Source organism: Gavia stellata, chromosome 20 (genome assembly GCF_030936135.1).
Source record: "Gavia stellata isolate bGavSte3 chromosome 20, bGavSte3.hap2, whole genome shotgun sequence".
In the NCBI taxonomy this organism is placed as follows: Eukaryota; Metazoa; Chordata; class Aves; order Gaviiformes; family Gaviidae; genus Gavia; species Gavia stellata.
In genome coordinates this window covers 17,216,906-17,230,449 of record NC_082613.1, presented here as the reverse complement: position 1 = coordinate 17,230,449, position 13,544 = coordinate 17,216,906, and the positions used below count along the sequence as shown (strand labels likewise).

The 13,544-nt window shown below is 59.9% G+C and overlaps 1 protein-coding gene across 1 annotated transcript in view; it reads left to right on the top strand.

The window, feature by feature from the left end:
• Window positions 1-13,544, top strand: part of CHD6 (chromodomain helicase DNA binding protein 6) — a 98,404-nt gene that overhangs the window by 44,545 nt on the left and 40,315 nt on the right. Inside the window, 6 exon segments of the mRNA XM_059827432.1 lie at window positions 3,002-3,501; window positions 7,791-7,929; window positions 8,535-8,684; window positions 11,637-11,702; window positions 12,196-12,254; window positions 12,601-12,718. Of these exon segments, the coding sequence (XP_059683415.1) occupies window positions 3,002-3,501; window positions 7,791-7,929; window positions 8,535-8,684; window positions 11,637-11,702; window positions 12,196-12,254; window positions 12,601-12,718 (1,032 nt within the window).

The following is a 13,544-nucleotide window of genomic DNA, read 5'->3' as shown; positions in this document are numbered from 1 at the left end:
TCTTCATCAGCAATCACCGAAATGTCCTTTCCGATTTGCCTAAGCAGCACAATGCAAGCACGAGGCAGACCCCACAAAGTAGGTCACAGTTTGAGGTCTGCTCTCCTGACAGCTTTATCAGCCTGTCTCATGCAGGGGGACCCGAGGCTCCTGCCGGGCAGTGGTTGTGCCAGTGGCGAGTGGGACCTGCCTGGGCTCCATAGCCTGGGTTGGAGCAGACGGATGCAGACAGCAGATGAGGTAGGGGGGAGCTTTGGACCACTTGGCTGGTGTGCAGCGGTGGAAATCATTAGCCAGTTTTGGCACTCCCTACTCCATGCTGGTTTGCTGGGAATTGCTGATGCACGCAACGAGAGGGACCCATGTCCCAATGCCTGGCCATCGTGGCTCAGCTCCCCCAGGCACAGGCTGCCGGGGATGGAGCTGCTCCAGGTGGTCAGCACCACTCCCAGCCCACTGCTGGTCCAGTCCTGCAGGTGAGCTGGGGAACCCCTCTCCGGCAGGGCAGGTGACACCGCCTGCTCTTGGACCGCACCGGAATTGCAGTATCCAGACCTGTTGCTCGTTGGGTGGTCTGCCTGGAAGCGGGCAGCCCCTTGCCAGACTCAGGGCTACAAGCCGTGGCTGGGAAGGAGTAGTTCACCCTCCTGCTGTGCAAGGATGCTGAAGATTTGCTTTCCGTCTGGTATCTGCACTTGGCTGCTGTTCAGCGCAGAAGCAGAAGGAGATCCAGGCTCTGGGGGGTCTGTGAGCTTTGTAGCTAATCCACTAAATTGTTCCAGCTGATCCCCAGCTTGCAAGATCTGAGGAATGGAAAGGCTGGGACTGATCCTGTTGCTCAGCCTGTTGGCTCAGAGGCAGCATTTATAATGCTGATTTTCTTCCAGCCCAGAACAGGTTCCCCTTAATTGCTTGGGTGCACTTTGATGGTTTGCCTGTGTGACAGGATGGCTGCTCTCCCCCGTCCCAGGTCACTGGAGCAGACTGGCAGCAGGGGCCAGGGCAGAGCGCTGGAGGTGGCCGCGTGCGGGCAGAGATGCTGGTGCAGCCTGCCCAGCTGATGCCAGACGTGCCAGCAGCCCCACTCATGGGTGGCTGCAGGGGCAGCGGGGGTCTTTTCCCCTTTGCAGCCTGTTTCATTTAATGCTTCCATCTAATCCAAATCAGAAATCCGAGCATTCAGAGTGCCCTGTGCCTAGACCACCCCGAACGGGCTCCAGTCCTCAGCCCGTAGGATGTAAATATTTACATTCTCTCCCGCAGCTCTGGGGTATCTGAAGAGCTGGCTGGCGCTGGGGGTCTGCAGGGCCAGGGCACGGCTGCCAGAGGCAGCTCAGCACCAGGGAAGCGGCTTGTGAAGGAACCAGCGCCCCTGGCCCGGCCCGGGATAGCTGTGGGTGCAGGGTGCCGGGGCGAGCACTGCCACCATCCCCGCAGGCGTGCCACTGCCCGGTGCCTCCCAGGCCACTCACCAGCCGCCCCACAGCTTCCCTCCGAGGACGTGCCACCTCCAGGCTGGCGGGATGGACCTGGCAGGCGCTCAGCCCCACGCCTTGTCTCATGGGACAGCCACCAAACACCTCTCTGCAGGACCAGCTTTCCAGCCCCGGTTGCACTGCTGGGCTTGTTCTGGTGCTGAGCTGCCAGCCCCACGGCGGTGAGCCAGGCTGGGGATGGCCGCAGCTTCCCTCTGCTCGTGGCCAAGCCGTGCGTTAAAAGGAGGAATTAATCAGGTGGTTGTGAGTGAAAAGTTTGCCATCTCCTTCAAAGGCTGTGGGGTTTGCTTTCCCGCAGTGGGGCAGGAGGAGCAGCTCAGACTGCCCGTGCTGCCGGGGCAGTGGACAGAGACCTGCCTGGGCGCCCAGCACCAGTGGGCTCTCAGCAGTACCGTGAGGGATCGGTGCTGGCTGTGGCCCCAGCCACTCTCCGGTGGCCCCCTGATCACAGGCAGAGAGGAGAGGGTGCAGTGGGCTAGCTGAGTGTGCTGGCAGGGCCAGGCGCTGCCTGTGCCAGGGCGCTGGGGATGGGAACTAACTGGCAGAGCAGCTGAAGCAGAGCCTGACATGTTACTTTCCCCGTCCTTGCTGCACATAGCTACGCTTCTGCCCGGCCCTTCGTGCGTGCTTTGCTCTCTGCCCCTCTGGCAGCTGCTGTGGGGGATGTTTCTGGTCCCTATTAAGAGTCATCACCCCCAGCTCCCTTCCTCGGGCTATCCCCTGCCAGCCCCGCCGGACTGGGCTGCTCTCGAGGAGCTGGGGTTGCTGCTCTCAAGCCTGGGCTCCTTATCGCAGATGCTGCTGCTGCTGCTCGAGCAGAGCTGGGCCTTTTCATGCTGTTTTCTGGTTGGGCCTGCCGTGGTGGAGCATGTCGGGGAGGCAGCTGAATTCCTTTCAGTGTTCAGTGCTGAAAGTTCACAGGAAGTGAAGGAAGAGCCGGAGCAGGAAGAGCAGCTCCGCTTTTCTGGGCTGGAGGGAGCCCCAGTGCCCAGCAGCTCCCCGGAAAGGTGCCGGTCTCACCCCCTCTTCTGCCCCGAGCTCTGCCCCGAACGGACCTGGGGGCCTGCTTCTCGTTGCTGGAGGCTGCAAGGCATCCTTAATTCCCTCTCCCTGCCCTGCCGGGACAATCCCTGGCTCTGGGCAATGGGCAGGAGGTGGCATGGGCACGTGGGTGACTCTGGGTCTCAGCAGAGTGGCATGTGGAGTGTGCGATCAAAGGCAGGACTGTGCTTGGGGGCACAGCAGAGGGGCCAGCCGCCGCTGCTCGGGACCTACGTGGGCTGGTGGGGCACCAAAAGGCCTCTCTAATCTGTCAGCCTCCATTGGGCAGGGAAGGGGGGTCCTCCCGTTTGAGCTGTGTCTGTGTGTGGTGGCCATTAGCCGTATGTTGCTCACGCTGCACCTGGGTGATAAGAACTTCACCGGGGCTGCAGTCCCCCCTAGAGTGCCTGCTGTTTCTGTACGTGGCGTTAGCTTCACACGCTGTCTTTCTCTTCTCTCCGCAGCCGCCAAGCTTAAAAGCGCTGAGCCGCTCCCAAATGTCGGATGCTTGGGAGTGCAAGGCGCAGGACCCCTTTGCCAGCAGCGAGGAGCAGGACGAGGTGCCCCACCAGGTGACGGTGACGGCCACGGCCACGGGTGGGCAGTGCCAGTGCCCAGAGGAGGAGCCTGACGGGGCTCCCCAGAAGCGGACGAGCACCCAGAACGGGATGCAGGACAGTGGGGGCGGGGGCACAGGGGTGAAGAAGAAACGGAAGAAAAAGGACCTGGCAGAGCAGGAAGGGGGAGAAAAAGCAGCTGTGGAGGTGAAACCAAAGAGGAGGAGAGAGCCTAAAGAACCAAAAGAGCCTAAAAAGGCTAAGGAGCCCAAGAAGCCGAAGGAGCCCAAACAGAGGGAGGTGGCCAAGAAGCCCCGGAAACCTCGGGAACCCAAAGCCCCTAAGGAGCCTAAAGACAAGAAGAGCGGCTCTGAGCCTGCCCCCAGAGCAAGACCCAGGAAGAGCAGGTGGGTGGCGGTGTGACCTTGTCTCTGTGCCTGGTGTGGACAGGGCTGTGGGCTCGCAGGAGCTTTGGCTGAGAGAGCCGTGCTGGGCCACCACGTTGCAGGGTGCGCGGGCTCCTGGTGCTGAAGGCTGGACGTGCTGGTCGGGAGGCCAGGATGAGCTCTCCAGCCACGCAGAGACCGGACATGTGGGTCCCCTTTTGGGGATGAGACCCCGTGAGACTCCAGAACAGGACTGAAGAGTCTCTCCTTGCCTTGGCCTTTGTGCCGAGTGTCCTGGGGGACAGAGGGACCTTAGGGAGGTGTCTCACCAGGACAGCGAAGTGCTGTGTGGCAGAGGGCCTATCACACTTGTTTTGGGGCTTGGGCGGAGGGTGTGTGAGTGTGACAAACCTGACCCTGGGCTGTCTGTCCAAGCAAAGGGTCCCCACATGCCCCGGGGCTGGCAGCGTGCCTTCCCTCAGCTCCGCTTTGGGAGGCTGGTGGAGCACATGCCGTCTCCTCTCCCCGTCCTGGGTGGCAGGACCTGTCCCTCCCTTGCAGATGTGGAGCTGTGCTGGCAGCCAAGGCCGGCAGCGGGGGGGAGGCCTGAGGACTCCCTTGTACTGCACAGCCCAACATCACCGCCTCCAGTAATTCCTCATCCTTTTAATTAGGCAGATTGGCCAGAAGCTCTGATTCCTTAGCTCTGTTTTATTTTCAATTGGGAATGCATGCATATAGCAGAGCAGGTCTCAACAGCACCAGTGTCATTTGGTTTACTGTTGTGGACTGGCAAGAGTAAGTGTTTTTGGAGAGTCCTGTACAAAGCAGGCCTATTGATTGGAGCTGGGCCCTCCTCATGTACTGTAAATAATCCATAGGATTAATATTTTTCTACTGTAAATGGGATTAGTACGGGAGCCAGCTGGGAATTTTTCAGCAAAACATTTCTTTGTTAGAAAACACCAGTTTGGTAGAGCTTCTTGAGGGCACTTTCCCAGAAATGGTCACCTGAATGGGCGTCTTAGGGTCTGTGGGATCTGCCCACCTCCCTCCCGCCGTGGCTGCCCGCAGGACACGTGCAGGCAAGGACCGAGCCCTGTGTCTTCCACAGCCCTGCTCCTGCGGAGCTCACTGGCAGCCGGAGCCCGGAGAGGCCAGGGCTGTGGAGCCAGCACCAGGGAAGCCGTTAGTGCCACTGGCATGGGCTGGTGGTGAACAGAAGAAGGTGTGGGGCAGCAAAGCTCCCACACCAGGCTGGCGGGGAGCTCAGCAGGGCGAGAGCTGGGTGCCATGTCCCCAGCGGGTCCCTGAGCTGTGCAGTGCTGTCACTTCTGGTTCTTCCTCGAGGGAGCATGGGGCTCTGCACAGGAGGAAGCCAAGCCCCTGTGTTGTTGTGGGCTGGTGAGCCGGAGCAGATGGGGATGGACAGATCAAGGAGACAGTGCCGGGAGGGTGAGGGAAGGGCTCCTCAAGGCCCCAAGGAGGGCTGCAGTGGAGGGGCTGGAGGTGGAGAGGGAAGGAGAGGGGCTGCAGGCAAGGAAGGGAAGGATGAAGCCCATGTAAAGGCAGCATTGGGCACTGAGGAGGATCCTGGGATGAGGGATGCAGCTAGCAGCTTTTCCTATTGACGCCGCTGCTCCACCGGTAAGAAACTGCCATATGGGCAGTTCACAGAGGTCCACCCCTGCGGTGGGACCTTTGGGACCAGACCGAAGCAGGGGAAACCTGGGGAAGAGCAGACCGTGGAGGCCTGGGCTCCTGGAGGCACTCATGGCTCTTGTCCAGGAGCTTGTTGCCACCCTGGCAGGTCCCTTGGCTGCCAACAGTGCCTTCACAGGGTGCTAAAAGCAGCCGATGACAGTGCGACCTGCCATGGGTAGCTGGTGGGCAGGTCACTCTGCTAGACTTGGGGATTGTGGCAGGGTAACCCCAGCGGGAGACCCTGGTCCCTCCTGCAAAGGCACGGCAGGGTCTGGGGGTACCAGGAGCAGGGCTGAAGGGGGATCCGCTTGCTGTGCTGGGGGCCAGCATGCGGAGCCCTGGTGAAGGTCAATTCCTGCAAAAAAGACCAATTAATATAATCGTATTATTATGATTGCAATATAATAATGATATTATTATGCAATAATAAAATCATGCAGCCAGGAGAAACAATATATGGGAGTCTGGGAGTGCCACAAAGCTCTGTGCTTTCCTGGTGCCCTGTCCCAGAGTTGCCTGAGCCCATGGTGCTTCCTCCCGCCCACCTGCACCTTCCAGGAGGACCTAGGTCCACCCCCACTGGTTGGAAAGTCCAGTCCGTGGGTGCTCCTTGCAGCTTCCCCCGCTCCGCAGCCCCTCTTCGAGCCTCTTCTCGGACTGTTGCCTTGGCCTCTGGGTCAGCCACCAGCAAACCCACCCACGGGAGGAACGGCGGCTGGGTGGAGGCACCCAAGGGTGTCAAGGTGGAAGGTCTGCAGGGAACAGGGCTGTGTGTGTCCCTGTGTCCGCTGCCTGGGACGGAGAGAGGGAGGTGGGCTGGGGGGAGGGAGAGGCGAGCGGCAGACAGGGTAAGCACTCCGTGCGGGTGACATGATTGCTGGGAGTCCTCTAAGTGGCAGATAATGGTGGCATAATTTCTTCTAAATTATTTCTAATCATAGCCAACTACTGGTTCATGAATGAAGCAGTTGTTAATTGTGACTTACAAATCAATATCTTGGGAGTTATTGCTCGGGTGGAAGCAGTGCTCGTGGTGCATTTTCAGGGCCTCTAATTGAAGTGCGGGTGCACGGCCAGGGCATTTCTGGCCTGAACAGCAGTTTTTTAACTGCGTGGTTTTTGCTGGTCCCAGGCAAGCAGTGATTTTTCTCATGAAATGGGGGTAAAACCTCGACACAGCTTTGAAACTAACTGTTCCTCTGCCACTGTGCGGGTCTGGGATGTAGAGGGGACGGCTGGTGGGGCTGTGAGTGAGGAAGGGGATGTTGCTCAGTCCAGGGACAGGCACCAGCTCTTTAAAATATTTCCCTTAACAGTGTTCCTTGCAGAGGGTAAGGGTGAATGGGCACGTTGGGAGCAGTTGTTTCTTAGCCTGGTGCTTCCTGGGCACGTTCCCTTGCGCAGGCAGGTTGTGGTGGGTGCTGGGTGCCACGGGGGGCTGGCTGGCCCTGACCCCAAGAACATGCCACAGGGCTGGGCTGTGTCTTCGCACGTTTTACGTTTGCTGGAAGGTGGTGGGATTCACTGGAAGCAGGGCCCAAATCCCCTCTGCAACTTGAGCACAGAGGACAGTTGCCTGGTGGGGCAGAGCCTCCCAGCCGGCCCTTGGAGGCGGTGGTGACTGCTGTGCTGGGCCATTGCACCGGTGGGAGTCTGGGATCTGCCTCCTCCCCATGTTCCTGGTGGTCACGGGGCTTAACTCCCTCCGGCTGAAGGCAGAGGCCAGTGTCTGCTCACCTGCCGTCTCAGCAGGGGACTCGGTGCGTGGCTCAGGGAAGACAAACCTGAGCTGGAGCAGCTTCTGCCTCAGCGCTGGTGTAAAGGTTTACTGGGGTCTGGCAGGGCTCTGCAGCACACGCGGGAGGTGGCTGGTGCTTCTCAGACTGGGCTAAGAGGTTTGTCTCCAGGGTGCCAGGACACAGGTTGCTTCTGGAGCTGCTGAACTGTATTCCCGACTTTCATCGGCACAGGACGTGTTGGTGAGTGCTCTGCTCGGAGCAGGCACCTCGCTGCCCTGGCCTGCTGTGGGTGGGGAGATCCTCCTTGCGCCTGTGCTGGACGTAGGTCCCTGTCGGTCTCCCAGCTGGCGCAGAGGCTCTCTGCACCGTGCTCTGGTGCAGGACCTGCCTTCACTGTTGAGACTTCATGGTCCAAGGAAGGGGTCACCCTGCCTGGAGGGGAGAGGCTGGCCTGGTTCCTCCCAGCTCATCGCCACGCCTGAGCCACTATCCAGAGCGTCCTGACCTCATGCATCCGAGCTCCCCGTGCTGAAGGAGCGGTGAGGGCTGGCCATGAGCTGAACCCCGTCTCCTACAGCCCCTGCGGGGCTGTTCCCCTGGTTGGTGGGAGCCCCCAGCCCCTTTCTGCCCCACACCAGGCCGGGGCAGGTGGACCCTTTCATCCCAGTGTACTGGAATTGGATGGAGAAATAGTTTTGATGGTGATTAATGAGCATCACCGACCGGGGATCCCCAATGGTGGGGGAGGCCCCAGGAGCCTTGAGCTGCCTCTGGGTGATCCAGTGGGACCAGAGCCATGTGTGGGTGCCTGCTGGCTCTCCCCTGGGATCCCTAGGACAAGATCTAACTGTCAGTCTGTCTTGGCAGCAAGGACACCCCTGTGGAGAAGAAAAAGAAAGGGAAGAGGAAAAACGAGATACCAGTGGACAGTTTGGATTTGGATCAGGATCTCCTGAGTCCATCTGTGCAGAGCCCAGAGGAGTCTGCAGAGTCGGCTGACAGCCAGGTATGTCCGAAGCCCTCGTCCGGCTGCCTGTGGGAGAAATCCCAGCTGCCTCTGAGTAGGAGAAGAGCTGGGCCTTGGGGCACAGCGATCAGAGAGCACTTTCAGCAGTGTGGCTAGTAGACCCTGGCCCCGGAGGGGAGCTACTGGCCAGCCTCCGGGGCTAGGGTCTGCCAGCCACACTGCTTAAAGTCAGCTGGTGGTCCTGGGTTGGGTGCACGCTGCTGCCTTGGGCACTGCACCTCCCTCAGCCTTAGGTTTCCCTCTCCTCCACGGCTCCTGGCAGCTCCCCTTTCCTGGCACAGCGCGGGGAGGCAGGTCGGCCCTGCAGGGCTGGGGAGCTGCCCATGTCTCCGCAGGGCTCCTCTGCTTCAGGTCTCGGGGGCTGATGGGGCTGTGTGGGTCAGGCATTGATGGAGACCTCGGCACCATGGTGATGGGTTTACCTCCCAAGGGCTGCCTGTTCTTCCCATCACCTCCATCCCACTGGGGCAGGGGATGGGCTGGAGATCAGGCAGCCCTGGGGCTTTCTGTCCTCCACTCAAGCAAGGAGGAGGTGCTTGGTCTGCCCATCTCCCCCATGACTGCCTGTTTTATCACACACACAGAAACGCCGCTCAGGACGGCAAGTGAAGAGGAGGAAGTACAACGAGGACCTGGATTTCAAGGTGGTGGATGATGACGGCGAGACAATAGCTGTGCTGGGAGCTGGGCGAACCTCTGCGCTCTCCGCTTCTACTCTGGCGTGGCAGGCAGAGGTAGGGCTGGATGCGGGACTGGGGTGACAGGGCCTCCTGCCTCCTGCAGGGTGTCCAAGGGTGTCGGTGCCGAGGTTCGAGGAAGTGGGGGATCCCAGCACGAGGATGGGGTGAGAGTGTGCCTGTCTGGGAGGGTGCAGGCTGGCTTTGCAGGGACTGTGAGTGCACAAAGGGATGGGCAAGAGGTGTGCAGGTCCAACTGTCCCCCTCCTGCTTGGAGACTAAGGCCTCTGGAACATGTCATGTAGCTGGACCGTGTCCCTGAAGGCATGACCCATCCATTGCCCATGCCCACCTTTGGCTCCTGTCTGTGTAGCTCCTGTCCATGAGGTTAGTCTGTTATTTTGGCTCTGCCACCTGAGGGCTTTGTAGGTGCCAGGTTATCATTTTCTGCCCACATTGCTGCTCTCCATCAGGTCCTCAGAGTGTAGAGATGCCTAGCCTGACACCTGCCAGCCAAGATGATCTGCTGGGCAGCATGGTAGGGATCTGGGCAGCGTGGCAGGGACCAGCCGGTGTCACTGGCGTTTGGGCCTCGCTGCCCTGCCTCCTCTGCCCACTGGTTCAGCGCTGGCTCCTGGTGGGTGCTGGCAGCTCCTTTCTGCTGGTCTGTGTGTTGGATCCTGCAGCTCCTTCCCTCTCTCTGGTCTCTAACAAAGCTGGCAGATACTAATAATGGTCACTAATTGTTTTCATAGCGTTCCAATGTCCCTCTCTAGTCCCCTCTTCACAAGGCTTTGGTGTGGGTATTAGTCAGCTCTGTTGTTAGGCCAGTAAATAAGACCTGGCCTGGTGCTTCCTGCCTTGCCCGGAGAGCTGCCACACACCCACAGGAGGTGCTGCCGGTGCTGCTTCAGCGGCTGCCCGGGGCTGTGTCCCAGCTGGGCTCCTGGCAGTGATCTCTGCAAGTGAGATTTTCAAAACAGCAGGTGGGAATGGGTTGCCTTTGGCACGTGTCCGTGCTGCCACCCTGCTCTCCTCTTAGTCCTGGACTTCCACCTCAATTTGTCCTGCTCCAGATGAATTATTAAGGCTGGTGTCTGATGGCAGCAAGGGTCTCTGCTGAGTGGCTGCTCTGGGCTCCTGCCAACAGGCTTGGCCGGGCCTGGCCATGGCTGCTCCCCGGGTTGGGACTGACCCGGCAGTGCAAGATGGGAGTGCTGAGGGCTCAGGGCTGCTCTCCCCATGGCCTGGACTTGCAGCTTTCCCCCCTGGATTCTGGCCATGTACCTCAGCAGCTCTCTGGGGCAGCGCAGGGCTCCTCCAGCAGCCTGCAGGCTGCCAGCGATGAGCCATGGACCTGTGTAAGCCGGCTGGGATGCAGGTCAATGTGGGAGCTCCCAGCCACGGGGCTCTGGAGGCGGCTGCGATGGCAGCACTGTGCCCCTGGCCATGTTCACACAAACCCTGTGTGGCCAGGGTCAAGCTGGAGCCCAGCAGCACCAGGGTGGACGCCCGGGCATGGGGAAAAGGGCACTGCACAGTGGCTGCAGTGGGAGCATCTCCGCATGCTCCCCTTAGCTGTGTTACCCTGGTGTGGGGCAGAGCTCCCCAAATAGGGCAGAAATCCTGCTCTGGGCCGTAGGACTGCAGCTGAGGGGCCCAGACAGAGCTGCTGTTACCCTCCTCGCTCTGTTGCGGTGCTGGATCCGGCATCCTGCCCCACACTGCAGGGCGGGTGCCGAGGCAGCAGGTCAGCTGAGGGCTGGGGCATGGAGGGGTTGCTGCAGCCCTGGGCACTCCCTTGGCTTCCCCAGACCCTTTTGGGTGAGTGGTGTGGGATACCCCGGCTGTCTGTCCCTCCCCAGCCTGCCCCATGACTTTCTTGGAGTGGTCTTTCTAGTCTGCAAAGGGACATCTCAGGGCTGCTTTGCCTTGGTCCAGACTCTGCCTCTGTCTGAAGGAGATGAACAGAGTCCTCCTCCTTTCTGCTCTGCACTTTGCTCTTCCTCCTGCTGCTGTACCATCTCACAGACAGGGCAGAACGGGTATTTCTAATGCTCAATCAAGCTCCACATTTTTGCTCTCTGTCCTCTCCCCTTAATCTTTCCGTGCCTCTCCTGCTACAGCGTAGACAGGCACAAGCCCAGCTCTCTTGTCCCTTGGAATTCGGTGGTGCTGGTCCTGCCACAGCACGCAGCCAGGAGAGCCTGGACCTCCCCTCTTGCCCTGTGCCTGCTGCCTTGGAGATGGAAGCAGGACAGTGTTAGGCCACCTCCAGCACAGCTGGTGTGCTCAGCGTGAGGGAGTGGGGTGGGAGCCCATGGGTGGCCAGCAGGTCTCTGCAGCCCCGTGAGATGATTTCCCCCTGGCAGAGTCAAAGCCTGCGGAGGGCAGGAGGCAGCAGTTTGAGCCTGCTGCAAGAGCCGCGTGGACAGCGGTGGGGCTGAAGAGCTGTTGCCCGTGTCCTCTGGCCGTGGGCAAGCGGCAGCAACAGAGGATGCCTGTGGCAGAGCCTGACAGCCCTGCTCCCTGCTCTGCTGGGACCCTTGGGGCCATCCAGCCCTATAGGGTTGTATAAATGCCAAGGCAAGTCAGAGATCTGGCAGGGAGAGTGGCTGGGAGCAAGAGATGTGCATGTTTTGGCCTGTTTCCTTCCTTGAGTCTCAGGGCAGAAGCACCCAACTCCCTCCTCTTTTCTGGGAGACTTGCCACCCTCTGGCTGCCCTGGTCTAGCTGGAAGGACCCGCACAGCTAAACACGACAGTGCTGTGGCCTTGCTGGCTGAGGGAGCACAGGCAGAGGCTGAGTGTAGCTGATCTGGCAGCATCTGCACCCTCACAGCTAGCAAGGGTTCCCCAAGCACAGCTCTCCCAGCTCCCGCTGTGCCGGCTCTGCCTGCCCGGCTGGTGGGCTGCGAGAGGAGCAAGCAGCTGTTCTCTGCTGGGAAGGTGCCAGCGGCTAAGCCACGCGATGAGCCAGGAAAACAGCGCTCTGCTTTCCTGTCCCCAGGAGCCTCCCGAGGATGATGCCAATATCATTGAGAAGATCCTTGCCTCCAGGATGGTGCAGAAGGAGGTGAGTGGCAAAGATGTCAGTGGGGCCGGGGGTCCCTGGGCAGAGGAGAGACAGGACCTGGCTGCCTTGTGCAGCAGGGACATGAGACGTAGCAGCAGTCGGTGCTGCTGTGCCATTCCTTGCACTCAATCTTTGCAGGGTGCTGCTGGGGTATGCCTGGACTGGCACCTTTCTGGGTTGGGGATCAATGTGGTGCCTCTCCTCCCCTGGGCACCAGAAAGCCTCTGGAGAAGAGTCAGGCCTGGGCTGATGCCCAGGAGGTGTTTGAGTCCCCCGTGCTCAAGGGTGGTCTCACGCTCACATCGCGTTCCCCAGGGCCACGGAGCCTCTGGAGCAGGCAGCACACCAAGTGCCTGGCCATCCTTGCCATCCATGGGGCTCAGCTTGCCTGGAGCCTGTGGCCGGGCAGGGGACGCCTGTCTGCACCCAGGCCACAGAGGATGCCACCCAGTTCTGCACAGGCTCTGACTAACTCTCCTTCCCTTGGTTTCAGGCTCATCCCGGAGGCCTGGCGTTTGAGATGGAGGAGTTCTATGTCAAGTATAGGAACTTGTACGTGTGGCATTGTTGTGCTCTGTGCCGTGGCAGTGGGTCCTGTGCATGCAGGAGTGAGGGCTGTGCGCTCCCACCTCCGTCCCAGCCCCAGCATCCCTGTCTCGCTGCCCCTGTCCTCCTGAGCCAGCCCCGGTGGTGGGAAGCAGGAAAGCCGCTGCAACCAGTGCTCAGTCTTGGCCTGGACCTGGGCCATGGCTTCCTCCGGTTTGGGGTTTCACATGGCGAGGCATAGGCTGGGTGTTCTCTGGGTTGCTGGGAGATCCCTGCTGGTCTACGTGGCGGGTGGGATCAGGCCCAAAGGTCTCTTTGGTCACGTTTTGTTGATTTTTTTTTTCCTCTGCAGCTCCTACCTCCACTGTAAGTGGGCAACTCTGGAGGAGCTGGAGAAGGACCCCAGGATCTCCCAGAAGATAAAGCGCTTCCGGAACAAGCAGGCTCAGATGAAGCATATTTTTACAGAGGTGAGAGCTGAGTGCGGCAAGCAGCTGTGTCGGACGCCAGCACACCTGGGCCCGGTGCGGTGGCTGAGCAGGCCAAGAGCTGAGCGCTGCCTCTGGCACCTCCCTGCCCAGGCGAGACCAGCTCCAGGGCCAAAAGTCAGGGCTAGGAGTGGGCAGGCAGGGCTCACTGTGCGGCTGTGCCTGCCCTGCCTGAGCTCTGCTGTAGCTCAGCGATCCCGGGGTGCTGCCCAGCGCCCTGCCTGCGTCCCCTTGCTGACACCGTGGCAGTGCCCAGGCAGCAGCATGACACCTCGAGCTTCCCGGCTGGTTTGAACCAGGGCACAGCACAAGAGGGTGAGCGGGTGGGGATGCTGGAGCCCAGGGGCCATGACAGTGCCCTGAACACCTGTGGTGTTACGGGCAGAGGTATGGGCAAGGTGGCAAGTGTCACTTGCCAGGCACTGCCAACCCTGGAAGCGTTGCTCAGTGGGAGGGAGGACAGCGTGCAGTGCTGGAGGTGCTTTCATGGTGGAGCAGAGATGCTATGGGAGAGAGGGAGCTATAAATACTTGGGCTTAGGGCAGCTCCTGCCTGCTCTGCTCTGTAAGCAGATTAATCTCGTTTAATGTGAAAGGTGTTCTATAATTCATCTTGCTGCTCCAGAGATAGTTGTTGGATCTCCTCAAACTGCCCCTTAGAAGTGTAAATCAGGCCAGTAGGCTATGAAAATTTCTCCATGGATATAGTTTGAAAGCTGGGGGGGTGTGTCAAATTTCTCACCCCCAAGTCTGTTTGGGGTCTTTCCCAGGATGCAAAGAAAAACCATGTGTTGGAACACACTGTACCA